This window comes from Zeugodacus cucurbitae, chromosome 5 (genome assembly GCF_028554725.1).
Source record: "Zeugodacus cucurbitae isolate PBARC_wt_2022May chromosome 5, idZeuCucr1.2, whole genome shotgun sequence".
Classification (NCBI taxonomy): Eukaryota; Metazoa; Arthropoda; class Insecta; order Diptera; family Tephritidae; genus Zeugodacus; species Zeugodacus cucurbitae.
The window spans coordinates 14,105,180-14,133,179 of NC_071670.1; the positions used below are offsets into that span (position 1 = coordinate 14,105,180).

Sequence of the window (28,000 nt, forward strand, 5' to 3'; positions counted from 1 at the left end):
AGTTTCGTTTCAATTTAATTATGCCAATCTATGCGATTTATATTAGTTAGTTATTCGATTCATCATTCTACTAGTTTTAAAAAGTCGAGCGGTTTTTTTTTTGTTTCAATCGTATTATACCAGTACATAATACTTATACCAGTTCCTTGATCGACTCCCTATTCTCGAAGCTTAGGCATTATGGCCCTCAGCATTTAATGCAGTTTAAAACTCAATTATCTTGAAAGAACATAACCGGCGGCTCTTATTTTATACATATATTGTTCAAAATCACTTGGCTGATTGAATTAAAAATTACTGAAGCCTTAAGGCTTACGAGGGCTGCTATAACACTAAGTGTTGCCAGGTGCAATCTGACACTTCCATTGGTAAGTTTGACATTTTTTAGCATAACATCACTCAGGATGTTTTGTCATTTAATCGTGAATTGTTTTATTTACAGGGAATTAAAAAAATCATCTCGGCCAAAAAAATGGAATTAACTCGTGAACATTTTCGTGCGATCATTTTTCACAACTTTCGACGTGGATTATCGCGACAAGAGTGCATCGATGAACTAAAATCTTTGTATGGCTATGAAGCACCATCCTATAGCACTGTGAAAAACTGGTACAACGAATTCAATCGTGGCCGACGCTTGGTCAAAGACGAATTCCGTGAAGGTCGTCCAAAAACAGCCGTTGTGCCAGAAAACATCGATGCCGTACGTGAACTGATAATGCAAGACCGTCATGTAACATACCTTCAGATAGAGGCATGCATAGGCATTTCTCCCACCAGCATACACTCGATATTGTATGAACACCTGGCTGTAAAAAAGGTTTGTTCTCGTTGGATCCCGCACAATTTGACAATCGCTCAAAAAAAGGCTCAAAAAAAGTGCTTCGAAAATTGGTTTGAGCGCATGCAAAAGTGTATAAATCTTGATGGAGAATATTTTGAAAAACAATAAAACCATTTTCGTTGATAAATATTCCTATTTTCATTATTAGGCCAGAAATATATATAGCAGTCCTCGTAGAAGGCCATATATACTACTTCGGTACTAGTTTCAAACGGTTTAAATGCTGCTCAAGTTGATGTACAATCATAACTAAGGACTCTGCAACTGCGCTGCACTATATTACATAGAACTGATGTAAATATAGTTATATATAAGGCATATATATATATATATATATATATACATACATTTATGTACATAAACAAAGAAACCAACAATGACACTATAGTGGCATTATCGCACGTAAAGTCAACTGCAAAGACCCGCTGCCATATCGCTTGAGCTTTATCATTCTGTTACTCATAGCCGACGATTGCTGCTTGTTCTTGCTTTGGCTGACGAGCCTGCCTGCTAATATTTTGCATTCTCAAACAACAAGATTCAGTAGATACTTAGCGGTGCTAATGAACGGTTCATATTTGACGATAATTTAATAATATAAAAAAATAAAAGTGAAACTATAAAAGGCAAGACTAAAAAACCGAGAGTTTTGCTATTATTCATAAAACAACGTAAAAGTTAATAACAAATCAAAATGCAGCAGAATTTGGTATTCCTACTCTTCGCCATCACAGCTTGCACGAGCGTGGTTTATGGGCTACAATTCACCGATTGCGGTAAATACAGAGATAATTGTGTTATTTAGCAGATAATTAGTAATATTAAATATTAAATGAAGTAATAGAATTTAAACTACTAAATATTTTTTAAGTGTAAAAAATAAATTAATATTATTTTACATTTGGCAGAGACTCTACAAAACTAGTACACATAATTATGTAGACTCCGTTATTATTGTAAATAATATTTAATGTAAATAAATACCGTTGCATATATTGTTTACGTGCAATACAGTGCAGTAGGAATACCTTTATGAAAAATAAGAACTGTTTGCAGAACAAAAAAATTAAAAAAAAAAATATTTATTTCAATTTCTGGAAATATCTATTTTTTTAATACATTAATTTTGAATTTTTTTTGCAAATAAAAATTATAAAATTTCAACACCATTTCTTAAACTTTGCAGAATTATTATAAAATACATTTTATGTTCTGTTTAAAATCTTAAACTATTTGTTTTCCGCTGTAACATGAGTTATTTTTTCATACAAAAATTATGAAATAAATGAAAACCATAAAAAATAACAATAAATAAATACAGTTGAAGTTCCCTAACTCGAATCGCCATAATCCACAAAAAAACTTCCGAGTTACGGCAAGTAATTTGTATGAAATTTGACTTCTATTGCCAATTCAGAAGTTCGAGTTATGGAAGTTCAACTGGAATCGAAATTTGAAAAAGTAATGGGACCTAATAATTTCGCCAACAATGTACTACTGTATTGTATAGTTTGATTAAAATGATAAACATTTTAATTCAAATTTAATAAAATAAATAAAATAAAATATTTAACAGTTTTTATTATAAATTTTAAATCTTACACATTTAATTTTTGTTCTTCTACATTCCATTCTTCGTTAAATAATTATTTTTTAAATGAAATTATAATTTCTATTGCTTTGCTTTCACCAATCACTGTTTAAATTTCTGCGGAAAAGGTATCATGCCATTTATTTCGCACATTAACTGATAAGAAGACACGAGTCCCGATTTTTACATTTGTCTATATATGTATATAAATTTGAAAAACATTAAGGTTCGATTGATTTAGTTTTTAATCATATTTTTTTTGTTGCTTGCTAATTGCTTTTAAAATTGTTTCTTGTTGTTTTTTTAATAAAAAAATAATAAATTAGCGACCAGAATTACCATTCTTTACAATTTAATATTAAAAATCAAGAATCAACATGAAGCTTTAATTAAGGCGTTAGATGGGTTTCAGAGGCTAAAAACTAGTGTATTTTTAATTTTATATATACATATACAATCAAATATTTCATTTAAACAATTCAGCGTATAAAAGATACATACGTGTTTAAGCAGTATTTTGTGAAATTTTTATTTAATAATTCCGAAAACTCAACTATTGGCACCTCATCTTCCACGATGTGACTCATGATTGGTTCATCTAAAAACAATAAGCCAAAAATTGTTCCATAGTATATGGATAAGTCTAGTTCAGAATTTTATCGAAACAACCCACTTTTTTGGTAAAAATTTCGGCATATATTGTCTAAAAAATAGTTATAATAAAAATATAAGAAAATCCTTTGTTTATTAACTAGATAATGTTATTCCAAAGATGTTTGCAAAATTTGAACAAAACCGTTTCACAACATTTTGAGAGATCGTGGCCACCGACTTGAAAAATTGAGTTTTCAGATACATGAGTTTTAAGTTTTATATACATACTTACGTGGCCTGATGGGCGGAACGTCCAAAGAGTGTATCTCTCCGAATTGTATGCAGATTGATTTGATATTTATACTCTCGCAACAAAAGTTGCTAAAGAGAGTATTATAGTTTTGTTCACATAACGGTTGTTTGTAACACCCAAAACTAAACGAGTTAGATATATGGTTATATATACCAAAGTGATCAGGGTGAAGAGTGGAGTTCAAATCCGAATGTCTGTCCGTCCGTCCGTCCGTCCGTCTGTGCAAGCTGTAACTTGAGTAAAAATTAAGATATCTTGATGAAACTTGGCACACTTATTTCTTGGCATCATAGGAAGGTTGCTTTCGAAAATGAGCAAAATCGGACCACTGCCACGCCCACAAAATGGCGAAAACCGAAAACACATAAAGTGCCATAACTAGCCATAAAAAAAGCTATGGAAATAAAATTTGGTATGAAGGATCGCACTATGAAGGGGCATATTTGGATGTATTTTTTTTGGGGAAGTGGCCAACTAAGTTTTTTGTACATATCTCGCAAACCAATAGAGCTATATAAACCAAACTTTCTGCAGTCGTTTTTTTAGCCACTTCCTAATACAAAAATGAAAGAAATCGGATCATAACCACGCCCACCTACCATACAAAAGTTAGGTTGAAAATTACTAAAAGTGAGTTAACTCACTAACGAAAAACGTCAGAAACACTAAATTTCACATAAGAAATGGCAGATGGAAGCTGCGCTCAGATTGTTTTACAAAATGGAAAATGGGCGTGGTGTCGCCCACTTATGGGTCAAAAACCATATCTCAGGATCTGCTCGACCGATTTCAATGAAACTTGGTTTTGTAATAGTTTCCTTACATCCCAATGATATGTTGTTAAAATAGGCCAAATCGCTTCACAATCACGCCTACTTCCCATATACCAGAACTCTGAAGTCGATCTGAATTGTGTACTTTACAATATATAAAGTAAGCACTAGTGAAGATATCGGTGCAGAACTTTGACCAAATACTACGTTTATAGTGTGGCAGCCCCATTCTAAAAATCGCCGAAATCGGACCATAGGTTTTCAAGGCCCTATATATCGAACATGAGGACTTCTGTGCTTCTAACCTAATATTATGGTTTCCAACTTTCAATGGACTTTATGCACTATATATGACGAATATGTGGGTCAAATTGTGTATTATTAATATAAATAAAGTTAAATAAATAAATTGCGAGAGTATAAAATGTTCGGTTACACCCGAACTTAGCCCTTCCTTACTTGTTTTGTATAATATTTTAAACATATTGCACTATTTAATAAGAAAATCAAATTTTGAAACCCACCTGACCCCTAAAACCATATTTATCACTAGTACTCTTACAAGGTGGTCTGTTCTTAAAAAAGTTGTATGCATATATGTACATACATATGTATGTATATGGTAGTGATATAATGACATTCTCAGCAATTATGTAAATAATGAGGTGTCTTTTTACTTAATTGCAATTTCCATTGCTACTTTTTTAGGAAAGAAATGCAATAACTATTAAGATTCGTAATTTAATTGATTATTAAAATTGTATTTAAGTTTAAAATACGTAAATACTCATTATTTTTTTTTGTGCACCCACACCCATTCTAGAAATGAGTTGTTTAATTGAGCAATTAATGGAAATGCAAATTTTGAGCTCAAAAGTATAGGTTAAGTAACAAATATACGTGGAAATTTCTGTATTTTCAATCAAATGTAATATTTGTGCACTTTAAATTCTTTATAAAAGTCTTATAGGTCTGTTCCAACAACTTTTTGTTTAGGGAATTCTATAAGGTCTTTGGATAAGAGAGTTACTTTGTTCCCACATCTTTCAAACTAAATATATTCTCGAATAATTATTTTATTTCGCATTGGGTAAAAGTTTGAAGCCAGTGTCTTTCTTTTTTTTTTTTTTGAGATATCATTACCGAGAAAACCGTTCCGGTTCAATAGAACTTATGACCGCCACTTTTCGATTTAAATTTTCTCTTTATACTTGAACTGTAGAGCTTTTCCAAGGCCTCAAAGGACCTTAAAGATATAATCTCAAAGGATGAAACAAGTTATCCCAATTAATGCTCAGTGTTATTGTGTATCCTTTGTTAAAGTTTTTCACTTGATGACGTCACTTTTAGTAAAGCTCAATTTTCGCACTGATGATCTCATATTCGAGATGTTTTTACTTTCATATCATTACAATGTTCTGTGTACTTGTTCAGTATAGATTGTTTCGCGATTTAGATTACACACTGTTATTTAAGGGTAAGAGAGACCGAACCATAGAAAAAATATTTATGGAACAACTGAAAACCTGGCTTATATATAATTTTTTTCTTGGAAAAAAAATCTAAACAAATTGACCAACTATTAATAGGAGACTTAAGACATGAAAGAACTTCCATTTGTCGGATAAAGATCAATGGAGCATGCAAATCTTTTATAAACACATACATATGTATTGTATATAAAATCATGCCATTCTTCCCATTTTAGTTTTGCACATATTAAAGATCGTAATGCCAATAAGTATATTTGTCCTCTAACTAGACCGTCTTTTATGCATTTCGTTGTAAATACACATACTTTTTTTTCGATTTTCTTTACATGAATGAATTCTCTCGCGCTTTGTCATATTTCAACGCTTTTCATGGGACGAATTTCATTCATAATATGAGTAGTGTATGCTAAATGGATTTAATTAAATTAAATTAGGTTATACATATGTATGAGTGATCTGAAAAGTAATGGGCATGCTAGTACAGTATTGTCTCGATAAGTGTGTTTGTGAAAACAAATAAAATATATTAATTCAAAGTTGATCGTCCAACTTTTAATGGACAATTTTGTGATGACTGACTCGGTAATGAACTTTTAGTATATAGTTAGGGTCTGTTATGTAGAATGAAGTAAATTATATTTCTCTTGATATACTTTTTAGAAATGTAGTTGGCATGCGGTTCTAGAAGAATTAGGTAAAGATTCGTTACTACAACAATGAGTCTACATAACTGGAACGGAACAGAATTTAACTGCGGCCAAGCATTTAAAATTTTTTCTGCCACTACAATATTTTAAATAAAAATAAAATGTTTGAAAATGTACTTGCCGGAAAACTTTTTTCCACAAATCTTTATTTGCATCTTCTTTCTGCTTTGTAAGGTATACAAGGCAAACTCGCCTTTTTCCAAAGAATATGCCAAACATTCCAAAAGAAATCATCATTGTAATCGAACAAAATTCCAATTATATTATTATTACTCCAATCCAATTATATACACATATATGTATGCCTCGTAGGGTCTAAAGTAATCTGTTGATTCAGACGAAAGCCAGCATGCAGTAGTCACTGAAGATTGATCTTTCATTTAAAATATTATATTTCACTATTTTAATTTATAATATAAATATATTACTTTCTGGTTCTAAGTGTAATACTATATGTTTCATTTCAGGTTCAAAAACTGGCAGTTTCACCAAAGTCCTCGTATCGGACTGTGATACAACCAAAAACGAATGCATACTCAAACGCAATACAACTGCCTCGATCACTATAAACTTCGCGCTAAGTAAGTAACCGTAAAATTCTTGATATTGTCTCAAAACACACCGGATTTGTCAACACGGATTTGTTTTTTATTGGCTTTTGTGTCTTATGAGTCAAAGACGCTTGTGACTAATCCGGTGTGGGTTTGACCTAAAAAGACCTTTTTAATTTAAAAGAATAATAGAGTAGTTTCTTGAGAGACTATCAGTAATATTATGGTTTATAGAGTATTGTTTTAGAGGTTAGCTTAGGGAGTTAACTGCGAAAATAGTAAAAACTACATTTTAATATATTTTGTCAACAAAAAACGATTTTTCTCAAGGTCATTCCTTTAAGTGTTAATTGGTACCAATGGCAGGGTTCAAAATGTCATTTAGAGAGTGAAATTGTCACTTAATCGATATGAATTTTTCGTGACCGAATTAGTTATATCAAAAGATGGTCCCAACTGAAGTGATTTGACCAATTTTTATACTCTCGCAACAAAGTTGCTTAAGAGAGTATTATAGTTTTGTTCACATAATGGTTATTTGTAACACCCAAAACGAAACGAGTTAGATATAGGGTTATATATACCAAAGTGATCGGGGTGAAGAGTGGAGTTCAAATCGGAATGTCTGCCTTGCACAGACGGACGAGCTGTAACTTGAGTAAAAATTAAGATATCTTGATGAAACTTGGCACACTTATTTCTTGGCCACGCCCACAAAATGGCGAAAACCGAAAACACATAAAGTGCCATAACTAAGCCATAAATAAAGCTATGGAAATAAAATTTTGTACAAAAGATCGCACTATGAAGGGGTATATTTGGATGTAATTTATTTGGAGAAGTGGGCGTGACCCCGCCCTCAAATAGGTTTTTTGTATATATCTCGCAAACCAATAAAGCTACATAAACCAAACAGAAGCAGAAATGCAGTCGTTTCTTTTAGCCACTTCTTAATACAGTTCAAAAATGAAAGAAATCGGATAATATCCACGCCCACCTCCCATACAAAGGTTAGGTTGAAAATTACTAAAAGTGGGTTAACTCACAAACGAAAAACGTCAGAAACACTAAATTTCACATAAAAAATGGCAGATGGAAGCTGCACTCAGATTTTTTTACAAAATGGAAAATGGGCGTGACGTCGCCCACTTATGGGTCAAAAACCATATCTCAGGAACTACTCGACCGATTTCAACGAAACTTGGTTTGTAATAGTTTCCTTACATCCCAATGATATGTTGTGAAAATAGGCCAAATCGGTTCACAACCACGCCTACTTCCCATATCCGAAAATTTTAAGGACGATCTGAATCGTTTACTTTAAAATATATAAAGTAACCACTGGTGAAGATATTGGAACAGAACTTTGCAGAAATACTACGTTTGCAGTGCGGAAGCCCCATTCTAAAAATCGCCGATATCGGACCATAGGTTTTCAAGGCCCCATATATCGAACATGAGGATCTTGGGCTTCTAACCTAATATTAGGGTTTCCAACTTTCAATGGACTTTATATAATATATATGACGAATATGTGGGTCAAATTGTGTATTATATAATATTAATAAAGTTAAATAAATGAATTGCGAGTGTATAAAATGTTCAGTTACACCCGAACTTAGCTCTTCCTTACTTGTTTATTACTGTTTTTGATAAACGACCACAAAAACTACAACTGGATAGCTGAAAACCAATATTTGGCGAGATAAGACCGACATTGCTGACAAAAATGGCACTAAATTGGACCTATAGCATGGTCTTAAGTGTCTATAGATCCATAAAGTTTACGAAAAACTAAAACAAAATATTAACAATTTCCATTATTTCTCGTGTTTTATTTGAAATAATAGTGCTCAGACTCTAAAATAAACCTTATTTTATATTTATGTATTATTTGGAAGAGAAATTTATTATGTAGGCAGGCTCAGGTCACAAAAATATACATAACATGTTGAGGTCAAATTGTAAAACAATAGTGACAAACAACTTTTCCTTCAAGATAAGATTTTTTAGACATAGGACAGCAGTAGATGTCAAGATCGGCCTTATCGGCACTTAAATTTAGCAAGAAATATATTATTTTTAAATAAGCATTTCAAGTTTATTATTTTTGCATTTCTAGTGCAATTCACTATCACAAGGCAGCTTCCATTTAATTTGTAAAACCTTGTTTTTAATAGATCTCGCTGATAATAGAGGTTATTCAACTTTAAATTGTTATTTATACTTACTTGTATTAATCAGTTTCATGAAATTGTGCATGATTTCTTTACAGATGAGGTCGCTTCGAAAATTACGACAGTGGTGCATGGCAAGGTGTTGGGCGTAGAGATGCCGTTCCATTTGCAGAATCCCGATGCATGCGTTGATAGCGGACTTAAATGCCCGCTTGAGAAGGGTGAAACATATGAATATAAAGCCACTTTGCCGGTGCTAAAGGCATATCCCAAGGTTTGTAAAAATACATGTATATAAAGGGTGTGTTTTTTGGGGTGTAGGACTTAATTTTTAATATGTGGAAAAATTGTGAACAATTCAGCTGCATAAGTATGGACATTTTATGCATTCTGGTTTGAACGAAACTTTGTATATATTATAAACTAGGCTGCGTCCAATATAGACGTCGAATTTAATATTTTTTTTAATGAAAATATTTATAAGCACATTTTATAACATACTTCTTTGCTATATTTGAATGATAATAATTTTCTTCATTTAATTTACAGGTAAATGTACTTGTCAAATGGGAATTGCAGGACCAAAACAATGAGGATATCATTTGCGTACAAATACCGGCTAAAATACAATAAATATATATGCTAAAATATAGTTAAATATAAAAATGGCAACTGTTCATTTGACAAGTTGGAATTTAAAATAAATAAACAAACCATTTATATATGTCTAAATATATAAAAATTGTGTTTTAATGTAAGAAATTGTAATATATATGTATATTAAGGACCTTACCTCTTCGGGCGCTGTTTTTACAAAAATCAATTAGTAATTATTTTTAACTGTTGCTCAAAAAATATTCCCCAAAATATTTTTTTTTTTATTTCTACCGAGTTGAGAACTCTGATGCTGATCGAAACTAGACTGGAATACTAAGTAGTGGCCGAACTCTTAAATCTCTATAACAGTTTTGTTTCTCGGCATATCTATGCCTATCCTAACTCACGAATAAGGATTCAACAAGCATTATGTGGTCTTTTAATTCCCCTTTTGTTGCTGCAACGTTAGAAATCATTATTCGAATAATTTGGAGAAATACTGCCGTGTTGGCTTGGTACCTGGCTGAATAAAACTTAGTAGAGGACAACGTCTATCGTCGCAAATAAGAGTTAATATATCGATTGTATGTAAATAAAGGGGTTTTCAATAAGACCGCAAAATTTGTCTAAATAAAAACCATTGTCCATTTCTTTTGCATGGCCACCACGCGCACGCTGACGCTGAACCCAATTTTCGACGATTTTCAAGCATAAATCAGCTGATACTACTGCAATTTCACTTTCGATATTCGTATGAAGTTCATCAACTTGACGTAGCCCAACAGGAAATAGTCTAACGGCGTTTAATCGCACGACCGCGGCGCCCAATTGACAGAGCCATTTCGTTATCTCACGTTCGCCAAACCTGGTTTTCTATACATCGATTGTGACTTTTGCCGTGTGGCTTGTGACGCCTTCCTGTTGGCACCGCATATTGTCCAAGTTCAAAAATATTCGGTAATCATTTAGCGGTAGCGATTCCCATTCACAGTAACGTGCCGATATTGATCATAACGGAAGACCCCGGCCTATAAACCGCACCAAACCGTATTTTTTTCGGGATGCAATGGTTACTTATGGAGTACGTGTGGAATGCTTGCCCGACCAATAACGCATATTTTGCTTATTGACGTTGACGAAGCCATTCAGTCAGAAATGAGCTGACCATAAATTGGACATAGCACTCGAAAAGTTGAGGCCACTGACTCCGAATTTCGGTAGTCAATTTTAATAATTTCGTCTCATTCTTGGGTCGTATATCTTTCCATAATGAAATGGCAAACCTTACTGAAGAGAAATGTAAAAAAAGCGGGAAAAATATGGCGTTGTTTGCTCTCCCTATCGGTGTATTTCTGTAGTGTTCCTTTTGAAAAACCCGTGTGGTCATACATATATGGTATGCAATTATCATCGAGATATTTTTAGATGTAGAGATATTTATTTATAAATTAAATTTATTTTCTGATATAAATATTGAAAGTTTACATATATACAAACATACAAAATACTTATTATTTCTATTTACTTAAATTACTGGAATATAAATGTAGAGATTTTATACGAATATCTTATTATATTATAATAAAAGTATACTTTTATCAATTACTGTTGGATTTAGGGTCGCATTGTTTGAATGCGTATTTATGAAAATATACTAAATATAAATTATATATATAATTAAAAGCAATATTGAAACAATTAACAATTCTATTTCCCAATTCACATACTTAAATATGAATTATACCCCTGACAGAAGGCGGCGTTAATTCGGATTAACTGCTCTAATCGGGGTTAATTCGTGAGTAATACCACTGACAGACGGCGGCTTTAATTCGGATTAACTGCTTATTGGCAACATTGTTAAACATGGCCGCTTTTAACCTATTGTGAATGAAAATATGCAATACTGACAGCTGTATTTCAAATAAATGTAAACAAAAACATACGCATGCTATGAATAGCTAATTTTTTTCTAAAATTGAAGTTCTAATGATAACGTATTTTATGTATATTTTTTTAGTAACTAGTGATTTTGTACTAATTGTGCGGCTAACAACCGCAATATTTGCTTTCTATCCAATATTATTTTACCAAAATGAAAATATTATTGCCAATCTGCTGTTAATGGGAGTTTTTAACTCGCTTTGCTGCCGTCTGTCACCTACAAATTTGGAACCGATTAAAAGCGCAGTTAATCGGGGTTAACTCTACCGTCTGTCTAGCCTATTAGGGTCAGATGTAGGCACAATCAATCGGATATAAATTCGGCAAGTATCAGTAATGGGCAAGGGCTATAGCTTCGACATTTAATAGAACAGATGAATGAAAAAAATAGCAACAGCAATAAATATAAAGCATGCACTTCGACGGCAATCAGCAGAAGGAAGTTTCCTTGTTCACACGAAAATTAAAAAAAATAACGTTAAAACTATTGAATTATCAATAAATTTGTAATATGACACCATTTCCTTAACTATTGCAAAAATCGATTTAAATATCATGAAACAAAATACTTTATCTCACAATATTTCCGAGAATCTGAATAACCTCAAAAATATTAACCGAATATGTAAATCGTTTCATTGGCGCCCAACGTGGGGCCTTCACGAGTTAATAAAAGTTTACAAAATTAATAAATAAAGAAAAAGTCAAATCAGTAATCCAGTCAAAGGATATCATAAGAAATCAACCTCCGCAATACGGTTAAAGGACATCATAAGAAATCAACATCAACAATCCGGTTAGGGACACCAGGAATCAGAAAGGAAATATAATCTAGCTAAGGACATCAATGACATTCAAGGAAAAGATACATTATCAACTATTAACATACTGCTAGCATTAGGGAATCGAGTGAAGTGCTCGATTAAAATTCATAAATTATTAAAGAAAAAAAATTAAAACTATTTTTTGCGAATAGTGATGGTGTGAATATAAATTTGAAATTTAAAAGTGAATAAAGCTAATATACGGATATAGTTTACGTTTGACGACTATTGTTTTGTTAAATTCGAATTTTAAATTAAAGTGAATAAAGTTAATATAGATCTACAGATCTTTATAAACAGTCAAGGCGAAAGTCATCTTAGGTTGCAAACGAATTCTGTACCAGAAGAGGTTAGAGAATTTTTTTTTTAATGATAAAAAATGAAGCATTACCATACAATACAAATGTAGTAGCAACAATCCGCACCGAAGATAATATACCGGTTTATTCAAGATTGTACCCTTATCCAATGTGTGTAGCGGATTTCGTTGACAAAGAAATCAAAGACCTATTAGCGAGTGACATTATCCGACCGTCGAGATCACCATTTAACAATTCCATATGGGTGGTAAAGAAAAAGGGGGTAGACGAAAACGGACATGTAAAGCAAAGGTTAGCTATTGACTTCAGGAAACTCAAAAATAAAACTATCGCTGATAAATGCCCGATTCCGGATATATCCGGAATCCTGTCCAATTTAGGTGGAAGAAAATATTTCTCCACTCCAGACTTAAAATCTGGTTTGCATCAGATTAAACTATCAGAGAAGAACAGAGAAAAAACAGCTTTCTCCGTCAAGAACGGCAAGTATGAATTTTACCGGTTGTTGAGGGAATACATTGGAAAAAGTTGTTTTGTTTACCTGGATGACGTCATAATTTTTTCCGACAATAAACAACAATATTTAAGAGATATAGAAGCAATATAGAACAGGGAGGAGTGAAAATGTGTTCAGACAAAGTCGACACAATACGAAATTTCCCTGATCCCAAACAATGCAATTGAAAGAACAAAGAAACCCGTAAATTGTTCCTGAAATCAGATCATTATAGAGGAAGGCGTAGAACCTCACAAAAAACTTTTATAATATTTGGCAAGAAGATGAGATACTTAATTACGTTCAGAACCAGGGACGATTTAATGAAGCACCTACAGGAGCTGTAACAGCAGATGTGGTAAATGCAATACGGTGCGACCTACACACGTTAGCGCAATTTCAAGATAAATGAATAGAAAATTTTCCAACAATAAATTCAGACACGGAGAATCTCGTAAATGATATATTGAACACAAATAAACAACAGAAAATTTTAGCTGCTGAGCATAATCGTGCGCAGCGAGCAGCCCAGGAAAATGTAAAACAAATAATAGAAGACTTTTTTCCCAAAAATTGAAAAAAGGCAGAGCAATTTGTAGCAAACTGTCGCACATGCTCTCAGGCGAGGTATGATTAAATAATTAATAAATTGTAAATTTAGTCTGACTTAACCATCCAAACCAACTGGTCTTTTCTTATTCGCCAATTCGGTTAATATTTTTTAAAAACCCTTGAACACCTATTAGTTTTAAAATTGGCGCAGTCGATAGGATCCTTTTAAAAAAGTAAAGTGAATTAAAGGATCTAGTGGTACAAACCATGTTCTAAATAAGGGGAAAAAATATATATGTAAATACATATGTATATATTTTCTCGTAAATAGGTATTATCCCTTTTATAATCCCAAAAAATAATTATGCAAATCTGAAGCCAACTCAGGAGTTGACCGGTCCCACCAGAATATAACAAAATATATATCAAAAGTTCATCAAAAAACAAAAATAGACACCACCACAACCAAAGGTGGAGTGAACATTTTTTATATGAGTGAAAATTTCGTTGACAAAGAAATCAAAACCCGAAACCGTTTTTTTTCTAATGAGTGGAACAATTCTGGATATTTAAAATTGACTCAATGTGAAGAAAAACGAAAAATATCGCATTAAACGAGCGAAAAAGCAATTGTTTCTTCTTTGATTAAAATGGGAACCACTGACGGAAACCATTTATATTTCTAGACAGTGAAGGGATCAAAGAAATAATGGATCCAATATATAATGCACTTGGCATGAACCCTGTAACGTCTCGAAATATTATGAATTTTGTGTCAGTCAATGAGCAGTTTGAAAACATAAGGGCACTTGCGAAGGGAAAGCTGGTGTCGCTGAAAATCGATGTTGCCACCAGAATGGATAAATCCATTAAATTTGCAAATAATCCACGCAAGCTAGGGCAAAAATATTTGAAAATAAAATTAAATTGTTCTATTAAACAAATTACCCTACAAGACGGAGCTAACTAATACACCACTACACATGCAATTTTTTTCAGCTTTTACCAATACATACACATTGCTAACATTTTGTAGTTAACCCTTTCACTACCATGGGGATCATGCATCCCAAGAGAAATTTAAAAAATCGTCAAAAATACAATTCAAGCTCAATTTAGATAGGAAAAGGTCCTATTGGTAGTTTACAGTATTTTTCGTTCAATATCAGCTGATTTGGTTTCGTTCAATAACTGTACTGCCTTTTATTGCAATTAACGGACAGCAACCTTTAGTGAATGTGCACGTGTTTGCCTATTTGTAAATGTATAAAAGTGTTTCTGTTTACTAAATTAATTTGAGTGAATAAAATAAGTGTTTTTCAATATTATAAGGTGAGTTCGCAACAAAATGTTGTAAATAAATTCGTTTATTTGGGGTTTTGTCCAGTTGGGATATATGATCCCATTGGAATTGTATAATTCAAATAAGCGGGACACATAATCCCATTGGTATACATTTCCGAAATGGAAATATTCATAGAATTTATATCTTTCAATTTTACAGAATGAATAATAGAAAAAAATCTGCCAGAAATATGAGGGAAGACGACATTTTGGCGATTATCAATTCCAGCGACTCTGACGTAAGTGATTTTAGTGCTTCTGACTCAGAGTATATTCCGGATTCCGAGAACGAAGTAGACGAGTCTCCGAGCGAGGATGATGAAGTAACGGATATTGATAATGCAATAGTGTTATCCAGTGAAAGTTCCAATCTTCCAGTAGTATGGGGAGAACCATCAGTTTTTTTCGTCCTCGCTTTTCTATCACTGAAGACGTTGAGCCCATTCTGTTGGCTCAAATTTCAAGGAATGCAACTGAGTTCGAAGTCTTCAAATGCATTTTTCAAGAATCATTATTTATTTTTATCGCGCAGTGCACAAATGAACGATTGAGCATTCTAAAAAAACAAAGAAGTTATAATATTGCACCAACTGATGCATCAGAAATTAAAATTTTGTTGGGCATTACGCTTATAATGGGTTATAATCAACTTCCAGAGATTTCTGATTACTGGTCCCAAAATGAATCCATGGGAAATGAGTACATAAAAAAGGCGATGTCGCGAACTCGTTTTCAGACCTTAATGTCAAAATTATATTTTAACTTCCCTGAGAAACCTGAAGCAGCATCTAAGCTTTATTATATAGAAGAAGTTACCAATTGCTTGAAATATACGTTTGTCAAAACTCGTACCGATAGTTTGCGTCAAAGCATCGATGAGTCCATGGCAAAATTTAAAGGTCGATCTTCTCTAAAGCAATATCTTCCGATGAAGCCGACTAAACGTGGCATAAAAATTTGGCAAAGGTGTGATTCTAAAACTGGTTATACATATGATTTTAATATTTATGCGGGTAAAGAGGAATGCTCAACATTATCAGGAACTTTAGGGGAGAGAGTCGTTTTTAAATTGTGCAAAACTATTCGAAATCCAGATACTGTGTTGGTTTTTGACCGTTTTTTCACCTCATATAATCTGATGAAAACTTTGCCATTTGCTTGCGTAGGAACATGTATTCAAAATAGAAAGAACTTGCCAACCATTAGTGACCGTTTGAAGAAAGGTGAATGTAAATTTTGCATTAGCGAAACCGGTATAATGGTAGCAAAATGGCAGGACTCACGTGAAGTTATTGTTATGAGTAACTGTCATAGTCCTACAATGTCCGCAGTCTTCAGAAAGCAAAAAGATGGTTCAAGGGTTGTTACTAACTGTCCTAAAGCATTGGCTTTCTATAATGAGAACATGGGAGGAGTTGACATATCTGATCAAAAGGTTAAAACTTATGAACAGAACAGACAATCAAGCAAATGGTGGCGTAAAGTATTTTTCAAGCTTCTCATGACATCTATTGTAAATGCCCATATTGTTTATCAGGAAAATATCCACAAAAAGTTTCAACTGAAAAATTTTATTGTTCCACTCGCAGAACAGCTCATTGCGCAAGGAAGAGTTGGGACAAAAGTCAAAAGGACATCTACAACAAAAGGACCAGGTCAAAAAGAGCAAAAAAAATGTTAAACGTGGGAGATCATATGCCAGTAAAAGGTGATCGCCGCAGACGCTGTGTTTTATGCACCTCAATAAAAAAAGAAAAACGCACGTATTACATTTGTTCAATGTGCAAAGAGCCCTTATGCTTTGAATGTTTTGGCATGTTCCATAAATAAATAAAACTTAAATTGAGTTACAAATAAAAACTAAATTTTATTATTCTCAAAAAATTATAACAATGGGATATATAGTCCCAATTAATACCGTGTAAATATACCAGTGGGACATATTATCCCAGGACATATCTTCCTTCTGAAGGATACGAAAAAAAAGTGTTTTATTTTTCTCTTTTAGAAGATTATATCCATCCGAAAAAACGACCTAAATTTTTTTAACATCGCTGCGTATAGTACGGTAGTGAAAGGGTTAAGTGGCAATCTCGGGAGTTAGAGTAGCAAAATTCCTTGAACTTTATAAAGAATCACCTTCACTATGGCGAATAAAAAGCAAAGAATATAGCAACAGAATAATGAAAGCTGAAGCATACGAAAAATTAGTTTTAAAATTAAAAGAAAAATATCCCGACGCAAACAGAGATATGGTGGTTAAAAAAATTAATACATATAGGACAACATACAGAAAAGAATTTAAGAAAGTGCAAAGAAGCGAAAAGACTGGAGCTGGATTTGAGGATATTTATGAGCCAACATTATGGTTCTATAATATTCTAAATTTTTTTTATTAGTGGTGCCACTTTTGCCAACAATTCATCAAAAGTTTCTTTGCTCATTCTTACATAATTTTTAAAATCACTTTCCGCTGAAAATTCTAATTCTTTCAATATTTTCTGCTGTCCTAACTTGTCTCTTTTTAAAAACCATTGTTTACTCCACACACTTCTTTTCCTTTTTTCTCGTTGTTTTTTTATCGCAATAGCGATTAATATTATCGCGCAATATTTACACATGTTGTCTGTTTCGTTTTCAACATTAAAATAAAAACTTGTACAGTTAGCTTGTATCGTGCGAGTTGCAGTTTTTTTTTTTTTGCACAGTGATAGACTTGTGCAGTTTACTTGTGTGGTCTATGGCCGGCATAAGAGAAAGATACAATGAACCATTCAAAAATCGCCGCCATGGCCGCTGTTCATTTGAAAAAAAAATTTTAAGTGAATGGATGCAGGTGCGTTTTAAATATTTCTTTTATTTCGTTAAGTGTTTTTGGATATTTAGCGAACTTATAAATGCATTTATTTGTGTTACTTTTGTTATTTGTTTTTATAATTAAAATAATTTCATTCTAGTTATACGTGTGTGCACAGCAAAGGAGGAGTAAGGAGGTGACGGTGCAATTGGCGGAGTATGTTTCATATCTTTTTAATACATAATAAAAATTAGTAATTTTAAATAATTTCAGGTTATTGGATTTAGAATTGGTGCTATATACATAAGTTAAGCAGTAATAACTGCTGGTCACCCACGTAAAAGCATTACCGAAAGCTGTTAGGCAAGTGAGCACCGAACGCTGTGAGACCGATCACTGTAGTTAACAGCTACTACTTTAAATCCCAGCTTGGCTTGAGTGAACAAAATTCTTATCCCACGCCAGCCACTGCGTTGGCGCTCGATATTATTAATAGTGCAACAGAAGATATTGAGAGGATAAGGAAATTCGTTATCTCACGTCAGCCACTGCATTGGTCGCCTGATGCTATTAATAGTGCAACAATGCAAAGTCACGTAGCTAATAGTAAACATAGGCTCTAGATATACTTCTTCTTTAGATTTAAGTTTTAGTTATAAATTGTAGCTCATAAGGTGCAGCAGTAGCTCCACAAATGGTTAATATTTTTTAAAAACGCTTGAGCACCTAGAAATTTTGAAATGATATCTTAGAAATTTTGAGAAAAATAAGCTTATTTTATTGAATTAATCACCGTATTTTTTCTCCAGAAGGTTAAAATACATTCTTATAACCAAATCGCGTATAATAATTCATCAATTTCTTCAAAGCAAATAAGGGCGAGTTTTTCCAAAATGAACCGAAAAGGCGGGGGCAGGAATGCCTCTTCCACTACGATGATATCAGAAGTAGGAGCAATAGTCGGAACAGACCCAAAGAAAACAACAGGATAAGACGAGATTCAACACAACATAATGACCAGGAAACACATATAACCGTGGAAAATAACACCAATCCAAATAAACTCAACTATACATATGATTCTATTCATAAAGGCTCATTTATGGTATATGTAGACAGAATGACAAATAATGGTGAAAGACAACCAATTAATGCTATCAGTTTAAACAAATATATTATAAATAATAAAATTTCCGATATTATTGACATTAAGAAAATTGGATTCGGACGATGTAGGCTATTATTCAAAAACGGCAACGCAGCCAATAAATTTTGTGAATCAATACACGGGGAATATGAAGGTAAAATATTTGCACACTTTATCTCCAAAATAGGCATCATATTCGACATCCCAACTGAATTAACAGAAGAAGAATTAATAAAGGACATAAATTCACCGGTTAATATCAAACAAATTATCAGAATAACGAGAAAAGTTAATGATCAATTCATCCCAACTCGCAGAATAAAAATTATATTTGAGGGTTTAGAAATACCAACTGAGATAACATATTCCTACACAAAAATACAAGTTAAACCATTCATTTCCTTTGGACAATGCTACAATTGCTTCAGATACAACCATTTTTTCAAAGCACTGCAAACAGCAAAAAAAAAAATATGCCCACAATGTGGTCAATCACACGAACTACACGATAAATGCAGAACTATTTCTTGTGCCAACTGTGAAGGTAATCACAGCGAAACTTACAAAGGATGTCCAGCCAGAATTAAGGCGTATACAATCAAAGAGATTATGACATTAGAAAATTTTTCACAAATGGAAGCAAGACAAAATATAATCATAAAGGCTCATTTATGGTATATGTAGACAGAATGACAAATAATGGTGAAAGACAACCAATTAATGCTATCAGTTTAAACAAATATATTATAAATAATAAAATTTCCGATATTATTGACATTAAGAAAATTGGATTCGGACGATGTAGGCTATTATTGGCAACGCAGCCAATAAATTTTGTGAATCAATACACGGGGAATATGAAGGTAAAATATTTGCACACTTTATCTCCAAAATAGGCATCATATTCGACATCCCAACTGAATTAACAGAAGAAGAATTAATAAAGGACATAAATTCACCGGTTAATATCAAACAAATTATCAGAATAACGAGAAAAGTTAATGATCAATTCATCCCAACTCGCAGAATAAAAATTATATTTGAGGGTTTAGAAATACCAACTGAGATAACATATTCCTACACAAAAATACAAGTTAAACCATTCATTTCCTTTGGACAATGCTACAATTGCTTCAGATACAACCATTTTTCAAAGCACTGCAAACAGCAAAAAAAAAATATGCCCACAATGTGGTCAATCACACGAACTACACGATAAATGCAGAACTATTTCTTGTGCCAACTGTGAAGGTAATCACAGCGAAACTTACAAAGGATGTCCAGCCAGAATTAAGGCGTATACAATCAAAGAGATTATTGCATTAGAAAATTTTTCACAAATGGAAGCAAGACAAAATATAATCATAAAGGCTCATTTATGGTATATGTAGACAGAATGACAAATAATGGTAAAAGACAACAAATTAATGCTATCAGTTTAAACAAATATGTATATTATAAATAATAAAATCGCTGATATATTTGACATTAAAAAAATTGGTTTTGAACGATGTAGACTATTATTTAAAAATGGCAACGCAGCCAATAAATTTTGTGCATCAGTACACGGGGAATATGAAGGAAAAATCTTCGCCCACTTCATCTCCAAAATAGGCATCATATTCGACATCCCAACTGAATTAACAGAAGAAGAATTAATAAAGGACATAAATTCACCGGTTAATATCAAACAAATTATCAGAATAACGAGAAAAGTTAATGATCAATTCATCCCAACTCACAGAATAAAAATTATATTTGAGGGTTTAGAAATACCAACTGAGATAACATATTCCTACACAAAAATACAAGTTAAACCATTAATTTCCTTTGGACAATGCTACAATTGCTTCAGATACAACCATTTTTTCAAAGCACTGCAAACAGCAAAAAAAAAATATGCCCACAATGTGGTCAATCACACGAACTACACGATAAATACAGAACTATTACTTGTGCCAACTGTGAAGGTAATCACAGCGCAACTTACAAAGGATGTCCAGCCAGAATTAAGGCGTATACAATCAAAGAGATTATGGCATTAGAAAATTTTTCACAAATGGAAGCAAGACAAAATATAATCATAAAGGCTCATTTATGGTATATGTAAACAGAATGACAAATAATGGTGAAAGACAACCAATTAATGCTATCAGTTTAAACAAATATATTATAAATAATAAAATTTCCGATATTATTGACATTAAGAAAATTGGATTCGGACGATGTAGGCTATTATTCAAAAACGGCAACGCAGCCAATAAATTTTGTGAATCAATACACGGGGAATATGAAGGTAAAATATTTGCACACTTTATCTCCAAAATAGGCATCATATTCGACATCCCAACCGAATTAACAGAAGAAGAATTAATAAAGGACATAAATTCACCGGTTAATATCAAACAAATTATCAGAATAACGAGAAAAGTTAATGATCAATTCATCCCAACTCGCAGAATAAAAATTATATTTGAGGGTTTAGAAATACCAACTGAGATAACATATTCCTACACAAAAATACAAGTTAAACCATTCATTTCCTTTGGACAATGCTACAATTGCTTCAGATACAACCATTTTTTCAAAGCACTGCAAACAGCAAAAAAAAATATGCCCACAATGTGGTCAATCACACGAACTACACGATAAATACAGAACTATTACTTGTGCCAACTGTGAAGGTAATCACAGCGCAACTTACAAAGGATGTCCAGCCAGAATTAAGGCGTATACAATCAAAGAGATTATGGCATTAGAAAATTTTTCACAAATGGAAGCAAGACAAAATATAATCATAAAGGCTCATTTATGGTATATGTAAACAGAATGACAAATAATGGTGAAAGACAACCAATTAATGCTATCAGTTTAAACAAATATATTATAAATAATAAAATTTCCGATATTATTGACATTAAGAAAATTGGATTCGGACGATGTAGGCTATTATTCAAAAACGGCAACGCAGCCAATAAATTTTGTGAATCAATACACGGGGAATATGAAGGTAAAATATTTGCACACTTTATCTCCAAAATAGGCATCATATTCGACATCCCAACCGAATTAACAGAAGAAGAATTAATAAAGGACATAAATTCACCGGTTAATATCAAACAAATTATCAGAATAACGAGAAAAGTTAATGATCAATTCATCCCAACTCGCAGAATAAAAATTATATTTGAGGGTTTAGAAATACCAACTGAGATAACATATTCCTACACAAAAATACAAGTTAAACCATTCATTTCCTTTGGACAATGCTACAATTGCTTCAGATACAACCATTTTTCAAAGCACTGCAAACAGCAAAAAAAAATATGCCCACAATGTGGTCAATCACACGAACTACACGATAAATACAGAACTATTTCTTGTGCCAACTGTGAAGGTAATCACAGCGCAACTTACAAAGGATGTCCAGCCAGAATTAAGGCGTATACAATCAAAGAGATTATGACATTAGAAAATTTTTCACAAATGGAAGCAAGACAAAATATAATCATAAAGGCTCATTTATGGTATATGTAGACAGAATGACAAATAATGGTGAAAGACAACCAATTAATGCTATCAGTTTAAACAAATATATTATAAATAATAAAATTTCCGATATTATTGACATTAAGAAAATTGGATTCGGACGATGTAGGCTATTATTCAAAAACGGCAACGCAGCCAATAAATTTTGTGAATCAATACACGGGGAATATGAAGGTAAAATATTTGCACACTTTATCTCCAAAATAGGCATCATATTCGACATCCCAACCGAATTAACAGAAGAAGAATTAATAAAGGACATAAATTCACCGGTTAATATCAAACAAATTATCAGAATAACGAGAAAAGTTAATGATCAATTCATCCCAACTCGCAGAATAAAAATTATATTTGAGGGTTTAGAAATACCAACTGAGATAACATATTCCTACACAAAAATACAAGTTAAACCATTCATTTCCTTTGGACAATGCTACAATTGCTTCAGATACAACCATTTTTCAAAGCACTGCAAACAGCAAAAAAAAAATATGCCCACAATGTGGTCAATCACACGAACTACACGATAAATGCAGAACTATTTCTTGTGCCAACTGTGAAGGTAATCACAGCGAAACTTACAAAGGATGTCCAGCCAGAATTAAGGCGTATACAATCAAAGAGATTATGGCATTAGAAAATTTTTCACAAATGGAAGCAAGACAAAATATAATCATAAAGGCTCATTTATGGTATATGTAGACAGAATGACAAATAATGGTAAAAGACAACAAATTAATGCTATCAGTTTAAACAAATATGTATATTATAAATAATAAAATCGCTGATACATTTGACATTAAAAAAATTGGTTTTGAACGATGTAGACTATTATTTAAAAATGGCAACGCAGCCAATAAATTTTGTGCATCAGTACACGGGGAATATGAAGGAAAAATCTTCGCCCACTTCATCTCCAAAATAGGCATCATATTCGACATCCCAACTGAATTAACAGAAGAAGAATTAATAAAGCACATAAATTCACCGGTTAATATCAAACAAATTATCAGAATAACGAGAAAAGTTAATGATCAATTCATCCCAACTCGCAGAATAAAAATTATATTTGAGGGTTTAGAAATACCAACTGAGATAACATATTCCTACACAAAAATACAAGTTAAACCATTAATTTCCTTTGGACAATGCTACAATTGCTTCAGATACAACCATTTTTCAAAGCACTGCAAACAGCAAAAAAAAAAATATGCCCACAATGTGGTCAATCACACGAACTACACGATAAATGCAGAACTATTTCTTGTGCCAACTGTGAAGGTAATCACAGCGCAACTTACAAAGGATGTCCAGCCAGAATTAAGGCGTATACAATCAAAGAGATTATGACATTAGAAAATTTTTCACAAATGGAAGCAAGACAAAAATACTCGAGTATCTTCGGAAACCGATTGTCAATCCTAAAAGATAATGCCACAGTAGACATAGAATTTCCACAGCTCCCTACAGGTTTTTCAATATCGCAGCAACATCGCCCGACAATTATATCCAAACTCTTAGCAAAAGTCAAACAACTAGACGCAACATTTGTTGTTAGAAGATTTAAACGAATTTTTGAGACAACGCAATCCCTACTCAGCAAAAGGGTGGGATGGGATATCCTATAGAATGTTATAAAATTTACCAGACGAAGAGAAAAATGCACACCTCTAATTATTGAAAAATATCTGGGTAAGTGGGGTGATACCGGAAGAGTGGAGAAATATAAAGATAATACCAATATTAAAACTGTATTAACCAACATGAACATATACCACCTAGGTCATATGCTTTTCAGAAAAAGAAATCTACAACATTTTGTATCAATGATAAATACAGAACTACAAAATAAAGTTAAAGGAGTGGATGTTGCTGGTATAGTATGTATCGATAGCACAACAACTACAAAAATCAAATTAGACATCGACTTTTTCAAAAACACAGCAAAATCCAAAAAAGAAACTAATAATGAACAAATACACAAGCTATTCAATAAAAAGATAAACGACTTAAAGAATAGAAACATAGAAATAATTTTTACAGACGGTTCAGTAAAAGAGGGAACGACAAACGCTGCGTTTTATTACAACAATTCATCAAAAAGATCTAATATCATTCGCTCATTCAATACTGAGAAACTAATGTCTTCAATGACCGCCGAAATAATAATCTTTGATAAAGCAGTAGATTTTGCCTTAACGTATCAAATGCATCGACTAGCTTTCCTGACACATAGCAAGTCAGATGCAATTGCATTAACCAACGCCGAATTAAACTACTACTTGGCAATTGATATCCGCAATAATATTCAGAACAGCAGTTTGGAAATGGTTCAGATTTATTTCAAACCAAATCATAGAGGAATCCATCAAAGTAATGTAGTAGACACTGCAGCAAAACATGCAGACCGCAATGGAGAATTTTTCCATTTAGGATGGACAATGGGTGATGCCAGTAAAGAAATTGAAAGAAACCGCACTGCGAAATGGCAAGAGTACTACAACCCAATCAGCAACGAAAAAGAGAAAAAATATTACTAAATGTTTCCGCTTATCTCCAAAAATCCATGGTTAAAATCAAATAATAAAACCGACGGAAATCAGATCAAGCAAATGATCAAATTCAAAATCAAACAGGTCGAAGAAACCCCAGAACATAACATTTTCAAATGCACTAAATTTAATACGACTGATTGGGCCAAATAATATATATATATATATATATATGTATATATAAAATATTTAAAAGTGCGTTCTCTGCTCGAAAAACATAAAACATCCACGGTAGCCTTAAAAAGTTTGTAAGGCTTTTCTTAGTAAAATTTAAAGCAAACTAGAATAGAATGAAGAGCAGAGGAGAATCATGGATTTTCTTTGCACAACATTTATATATAACATACTGTTTGTTTTTTTTTTTTAACAGATAGTATTAAGTTTAGTATAAAAAAAATTAGATAAAATTGTAAAATAACTACTGTTATATTGATTTGATTTTCTGTTATAAAAATTAAAAATAAGTTTAAGAATATTGTATATGTCAAAATAAGTTTCAACACAGCAAACGGTTGACTTTATGTAAGATTTAAATTTTACTAACACAAATCCTGTACTGATTTTATCATAAATTAAATACTAATTATACATACTTAAAAGTACATATTTATATACAAAAAAATACTAACCTAAGAGAGTCGCCGGTTACAGTATGGATAAATTAACTCAGTTTATTTACTCCATAGCATAATCATCGCTGGCATTACAGTCGTTGCTACTATAAACTGTTGTTGACGACATAGCATTTTGTTCAGGTTGGTGGTAAATAGACGTTTGCGGCATCGCTGCGTCATGCAATTGATTGTGCTGTATTTGTTGTCTAAATGCATTTGATGTTTTTAAATTCCTTTCCGCAATGGTAGTTGTTGTTGCATTAAAATTCGATAATGGATTGAATGTATTGAAAAAGTCGTCTGTGGTATTGACAGCGCAGAATGCCATATTACCATCACTCACATCATTCACGCATGTTTCCTCATCTACGCCCTTCTTACGTTTCAATATCGCCGAATACATTTCACGTGAACAACTCTGACCCCGTGATTGTGCACGCTGCACCTGTAATATTGGTTCATATTCGTACAATTGCGTCATATAAAATCGATCCAAATCAGCCTTTTCATAGTGCTCTTTTAGGCGCGTAAATGCTTTACTATAAAGATAAAATAATTAATATTAATTAATTAATATTATGAACAAAAATGTCTTAAACTTAAGACTCACCTGAAATTTATATTATGTTTGTACATTAGATATGCAACAATTATCGTTACACACTTCTGTTCACTGCCATTACAATCGATCACCAATATAGTGCCACCCGCTAATAATGCTTTATTAATAAATTTCACAGCGCGATAACAATTCGGTAACACAGTGGTTAAATAAGACTTTTCACCAAAATTCAAATTAATCGCTTCAAATTCTTTACCAAATTTAAGTGACGTTGAAGCTGGATGATTAAAGCACTCATATGTATCAAATGCTTCCACTGTGGTATTTTCTGTTGATAGTTTAAATATGGGTGAAGGGTAATATAACTCCTGTATATGCTTATCTATGATTATGATATGTGTAAAGCCATGTGAGCGTAAATTTTCCTCATTCCAGGCGATGAAATTCTTCGTTAAATATATGCCAGGCATTATGCTTTCCACGGCCAAATCGTTCGAAGTAAATACGGTAGCAGAAGCTGTCGCTTTTTGGTACTGCTGTGACGAATTCTGTTGCACCGATTGTGTTACATCTTGCAGTTTGTTTGATAAAGCACCATCATGTTGTTGCTGTAGGGGTAATTCTGGTGATGGCGGTGGTATATTATGCTGTATTCGTTGCAACAATTTTTGTTCTTTCTGCAGGGCTTCATATTGACGTTGTTGCTGTTGTCGTAGTTCCGTAGTTATATTATTATTTTGGCATTGCCGATAAATGTGATCCTCGTTATAATTTCCTGTGTTTGCGGCGTTAGAGGTCATTGTGTCATAGTTGTTATATTCAGCAACGGACATTATAGAGCTCACTCTGTAAAAAATTATAAAGCGATTAGACATATTTATGTACGTGCCTTTATGCATTGTAGAAACCTATATCCATCTATATACAATGCCTTTACGGCTGTGTGGATATGACACATATTTTGTATTTCCTTGTATTAAATCATCTTCACAACCTTAGAACTAAGCGCTATTATAATAAAATAATAATGTCTATCTTGCAATACTGAAATCCCTTTAATAACATCTGATAATAAACAAATATATATATATATATATGGCATATATGACCTTTTCGCGCCTGATTTAAATAACATTATATTGTGTTATTACATTGACTAATTTATAAATATAAAAACTTCCAAATACTTACAGCCTTTTTACAAATTTCTTGTGTTGCTAAAAATTTGCGCGTAATTCGTTTGTAGTCAACTTTTCACGCGGTAAAATCGGCGGCAAATGTGCAAAACACACAATTTTTGGAGGGCTGGCGTTCCACTTTGTTGTTGTTGCTCACCTTCGATTTCACTATCGCGGAAGTTGTTAAAAAGTTTTGTTTGCCATGCTTATTACAATTTATTATATAATAAAGTGTTTTGTTATTTCTTTTATATATTTAGTTCATTTGCTAAGTAAAAATAATAATCATGTACGCTCTGAAACTATTTTACAAAATTTTCACACACTTGATAAAATCTTACACGCACAAATATTAAACGGAATACATGGAATGAAACAAAAATAAAAAAAGTTCCCAATAAGCAGTGTTGCACTCTATGGTGAGTTTGACTTTAATGCATTTACGCGGAATGATTTCAAATGACTCGGATTTAAAATATTT

General features: G+C 32.6%; 3 protein-coding genes across 3 annotated transcripts; 2 read left to right on the forward strand and 1 right to left on the reverse strand.

The window, feature by feature from the left end:
• The first annotated feature begins 1,326 nt into the window (after positions 1-1,326).
• LOC105220487 (NPC intracellular cholesterol transporter 2 homolog a) lies at positions 1,327-9,785 on the forward strand. Its single transcript, XM_054231475.1, has 4 exons — positions 1,327-1,620; positions 6,783-6,896; positions 9,142-9,317; positions 9,593-9,785. The coding sequence occupies exons 1-4, from the start codon at positions 1,539-1,541 to the stop codon at positions 9,674-9,676; spliced, it is 456 nt and encodes a 151-aa protein (XP_054087450.1). The 5' UTR covers positions 1,327-1,538; the 3' UTR covers positions 9,677-9,785.
• LOC105219507 (uncharacterized) lies at positions 9,145-27,897 on the reverse strand. The gene is made up of 3 exons (XM_011195703.3): positions 27,533-27,897; positions 26,390-27,187; positions 9,145-26,318 (listed from the first exon to the last, which is right to left on the reverse strand). The coding sequence occupies exons 2-3, from the start codon at positions 27,172-27,174 to the stop codon at positions 25,841-25,843; spliced, it is 1,263 nt and encodes a 420-aa protein (XP_011194005.1). The 5' UTR covers positions 27,175-27,187; positions 27,533-27,897; the 3' UTR covers positions 9,145-25,840.
• Positions 15,312-16,832, forward strand: LOC128921951 (piggyBac transposable element-derived protein 4-like). The gene is made up of 3 exons (XM_054231019.1): positions 15,312-15,500; positions 15,653-16,633; positions 16,710-16,832. The coding sequence occupies exons 1-3, from the start codon at positions 15,312-15,314 to the stop codon at positions 16,830-16,832; spliced, it is 1,293 nt and encodes a 430-aa protein (XP_054086994.1).
• Positions 27,898-28,000: the final 103 nt, after the last annotated feature.

Excerpts from the sequence above, each read along its gene's own strand:
- LOC128921951 (XM_054231019.1), top strand. The coding sequence starts at position 15,312 with ATGAGGGAAGACGACATTTTGGCGATTATCAATTCCAGCGACTCTGAC. Across the intron at positions 15,501-15,652 it reads AAAGTTCCAATCTTCCAGTA|TGCACAAATGAACGATTGAG; the intron begins GTATGGGGAGAA and ends TTTATCGCGCAG. Across the intron at positions 16,634-16,709 it reads AGCTTCTCATGACATCTATT|AACAGCTCATTGCGCAAGGA; the intron begins GTAAATGCCCAT and ends TTCCACTCGCAG.
- LOC105220487 (XM_054231475.1), top strand. The coding sequence starts at position 1,539 with ATGCAGCAGAATTTGGTATTCCTACTCTTCGCCATCACAGCTTGCACG. Across the intron at positions 6,897-9,141 it reads CACTATAAACTTCGCGCTAA|ATGAGGTCGCTTCGAAAATT; the intron begins GTAAGTAACCGT and ends ATTTCTTTACAG. Across the intron at positions 9,318-9,592 it reads TGCTAAAGGCATATCCCAAG|GTAAATGTACTTGTCAAATG; the intron begins GTTTGTAAAAAT and ends TTTAATTTACAG.
- LOC105219507 (XM_011195703.3), bottom strand. The coding sequence starts at position 27,174 with ATGTCCGTTGCTGAATATAACAACTATGACACAATGACCTCTAACGCC. Across the intron at positions 26,319-26,389 it reads AAACATAATATAAATTTCAG|TAAAGCATTTACGCGCCTAA; the intron begins GTGAGTCTTAAG and ends TTATCTTTATAG.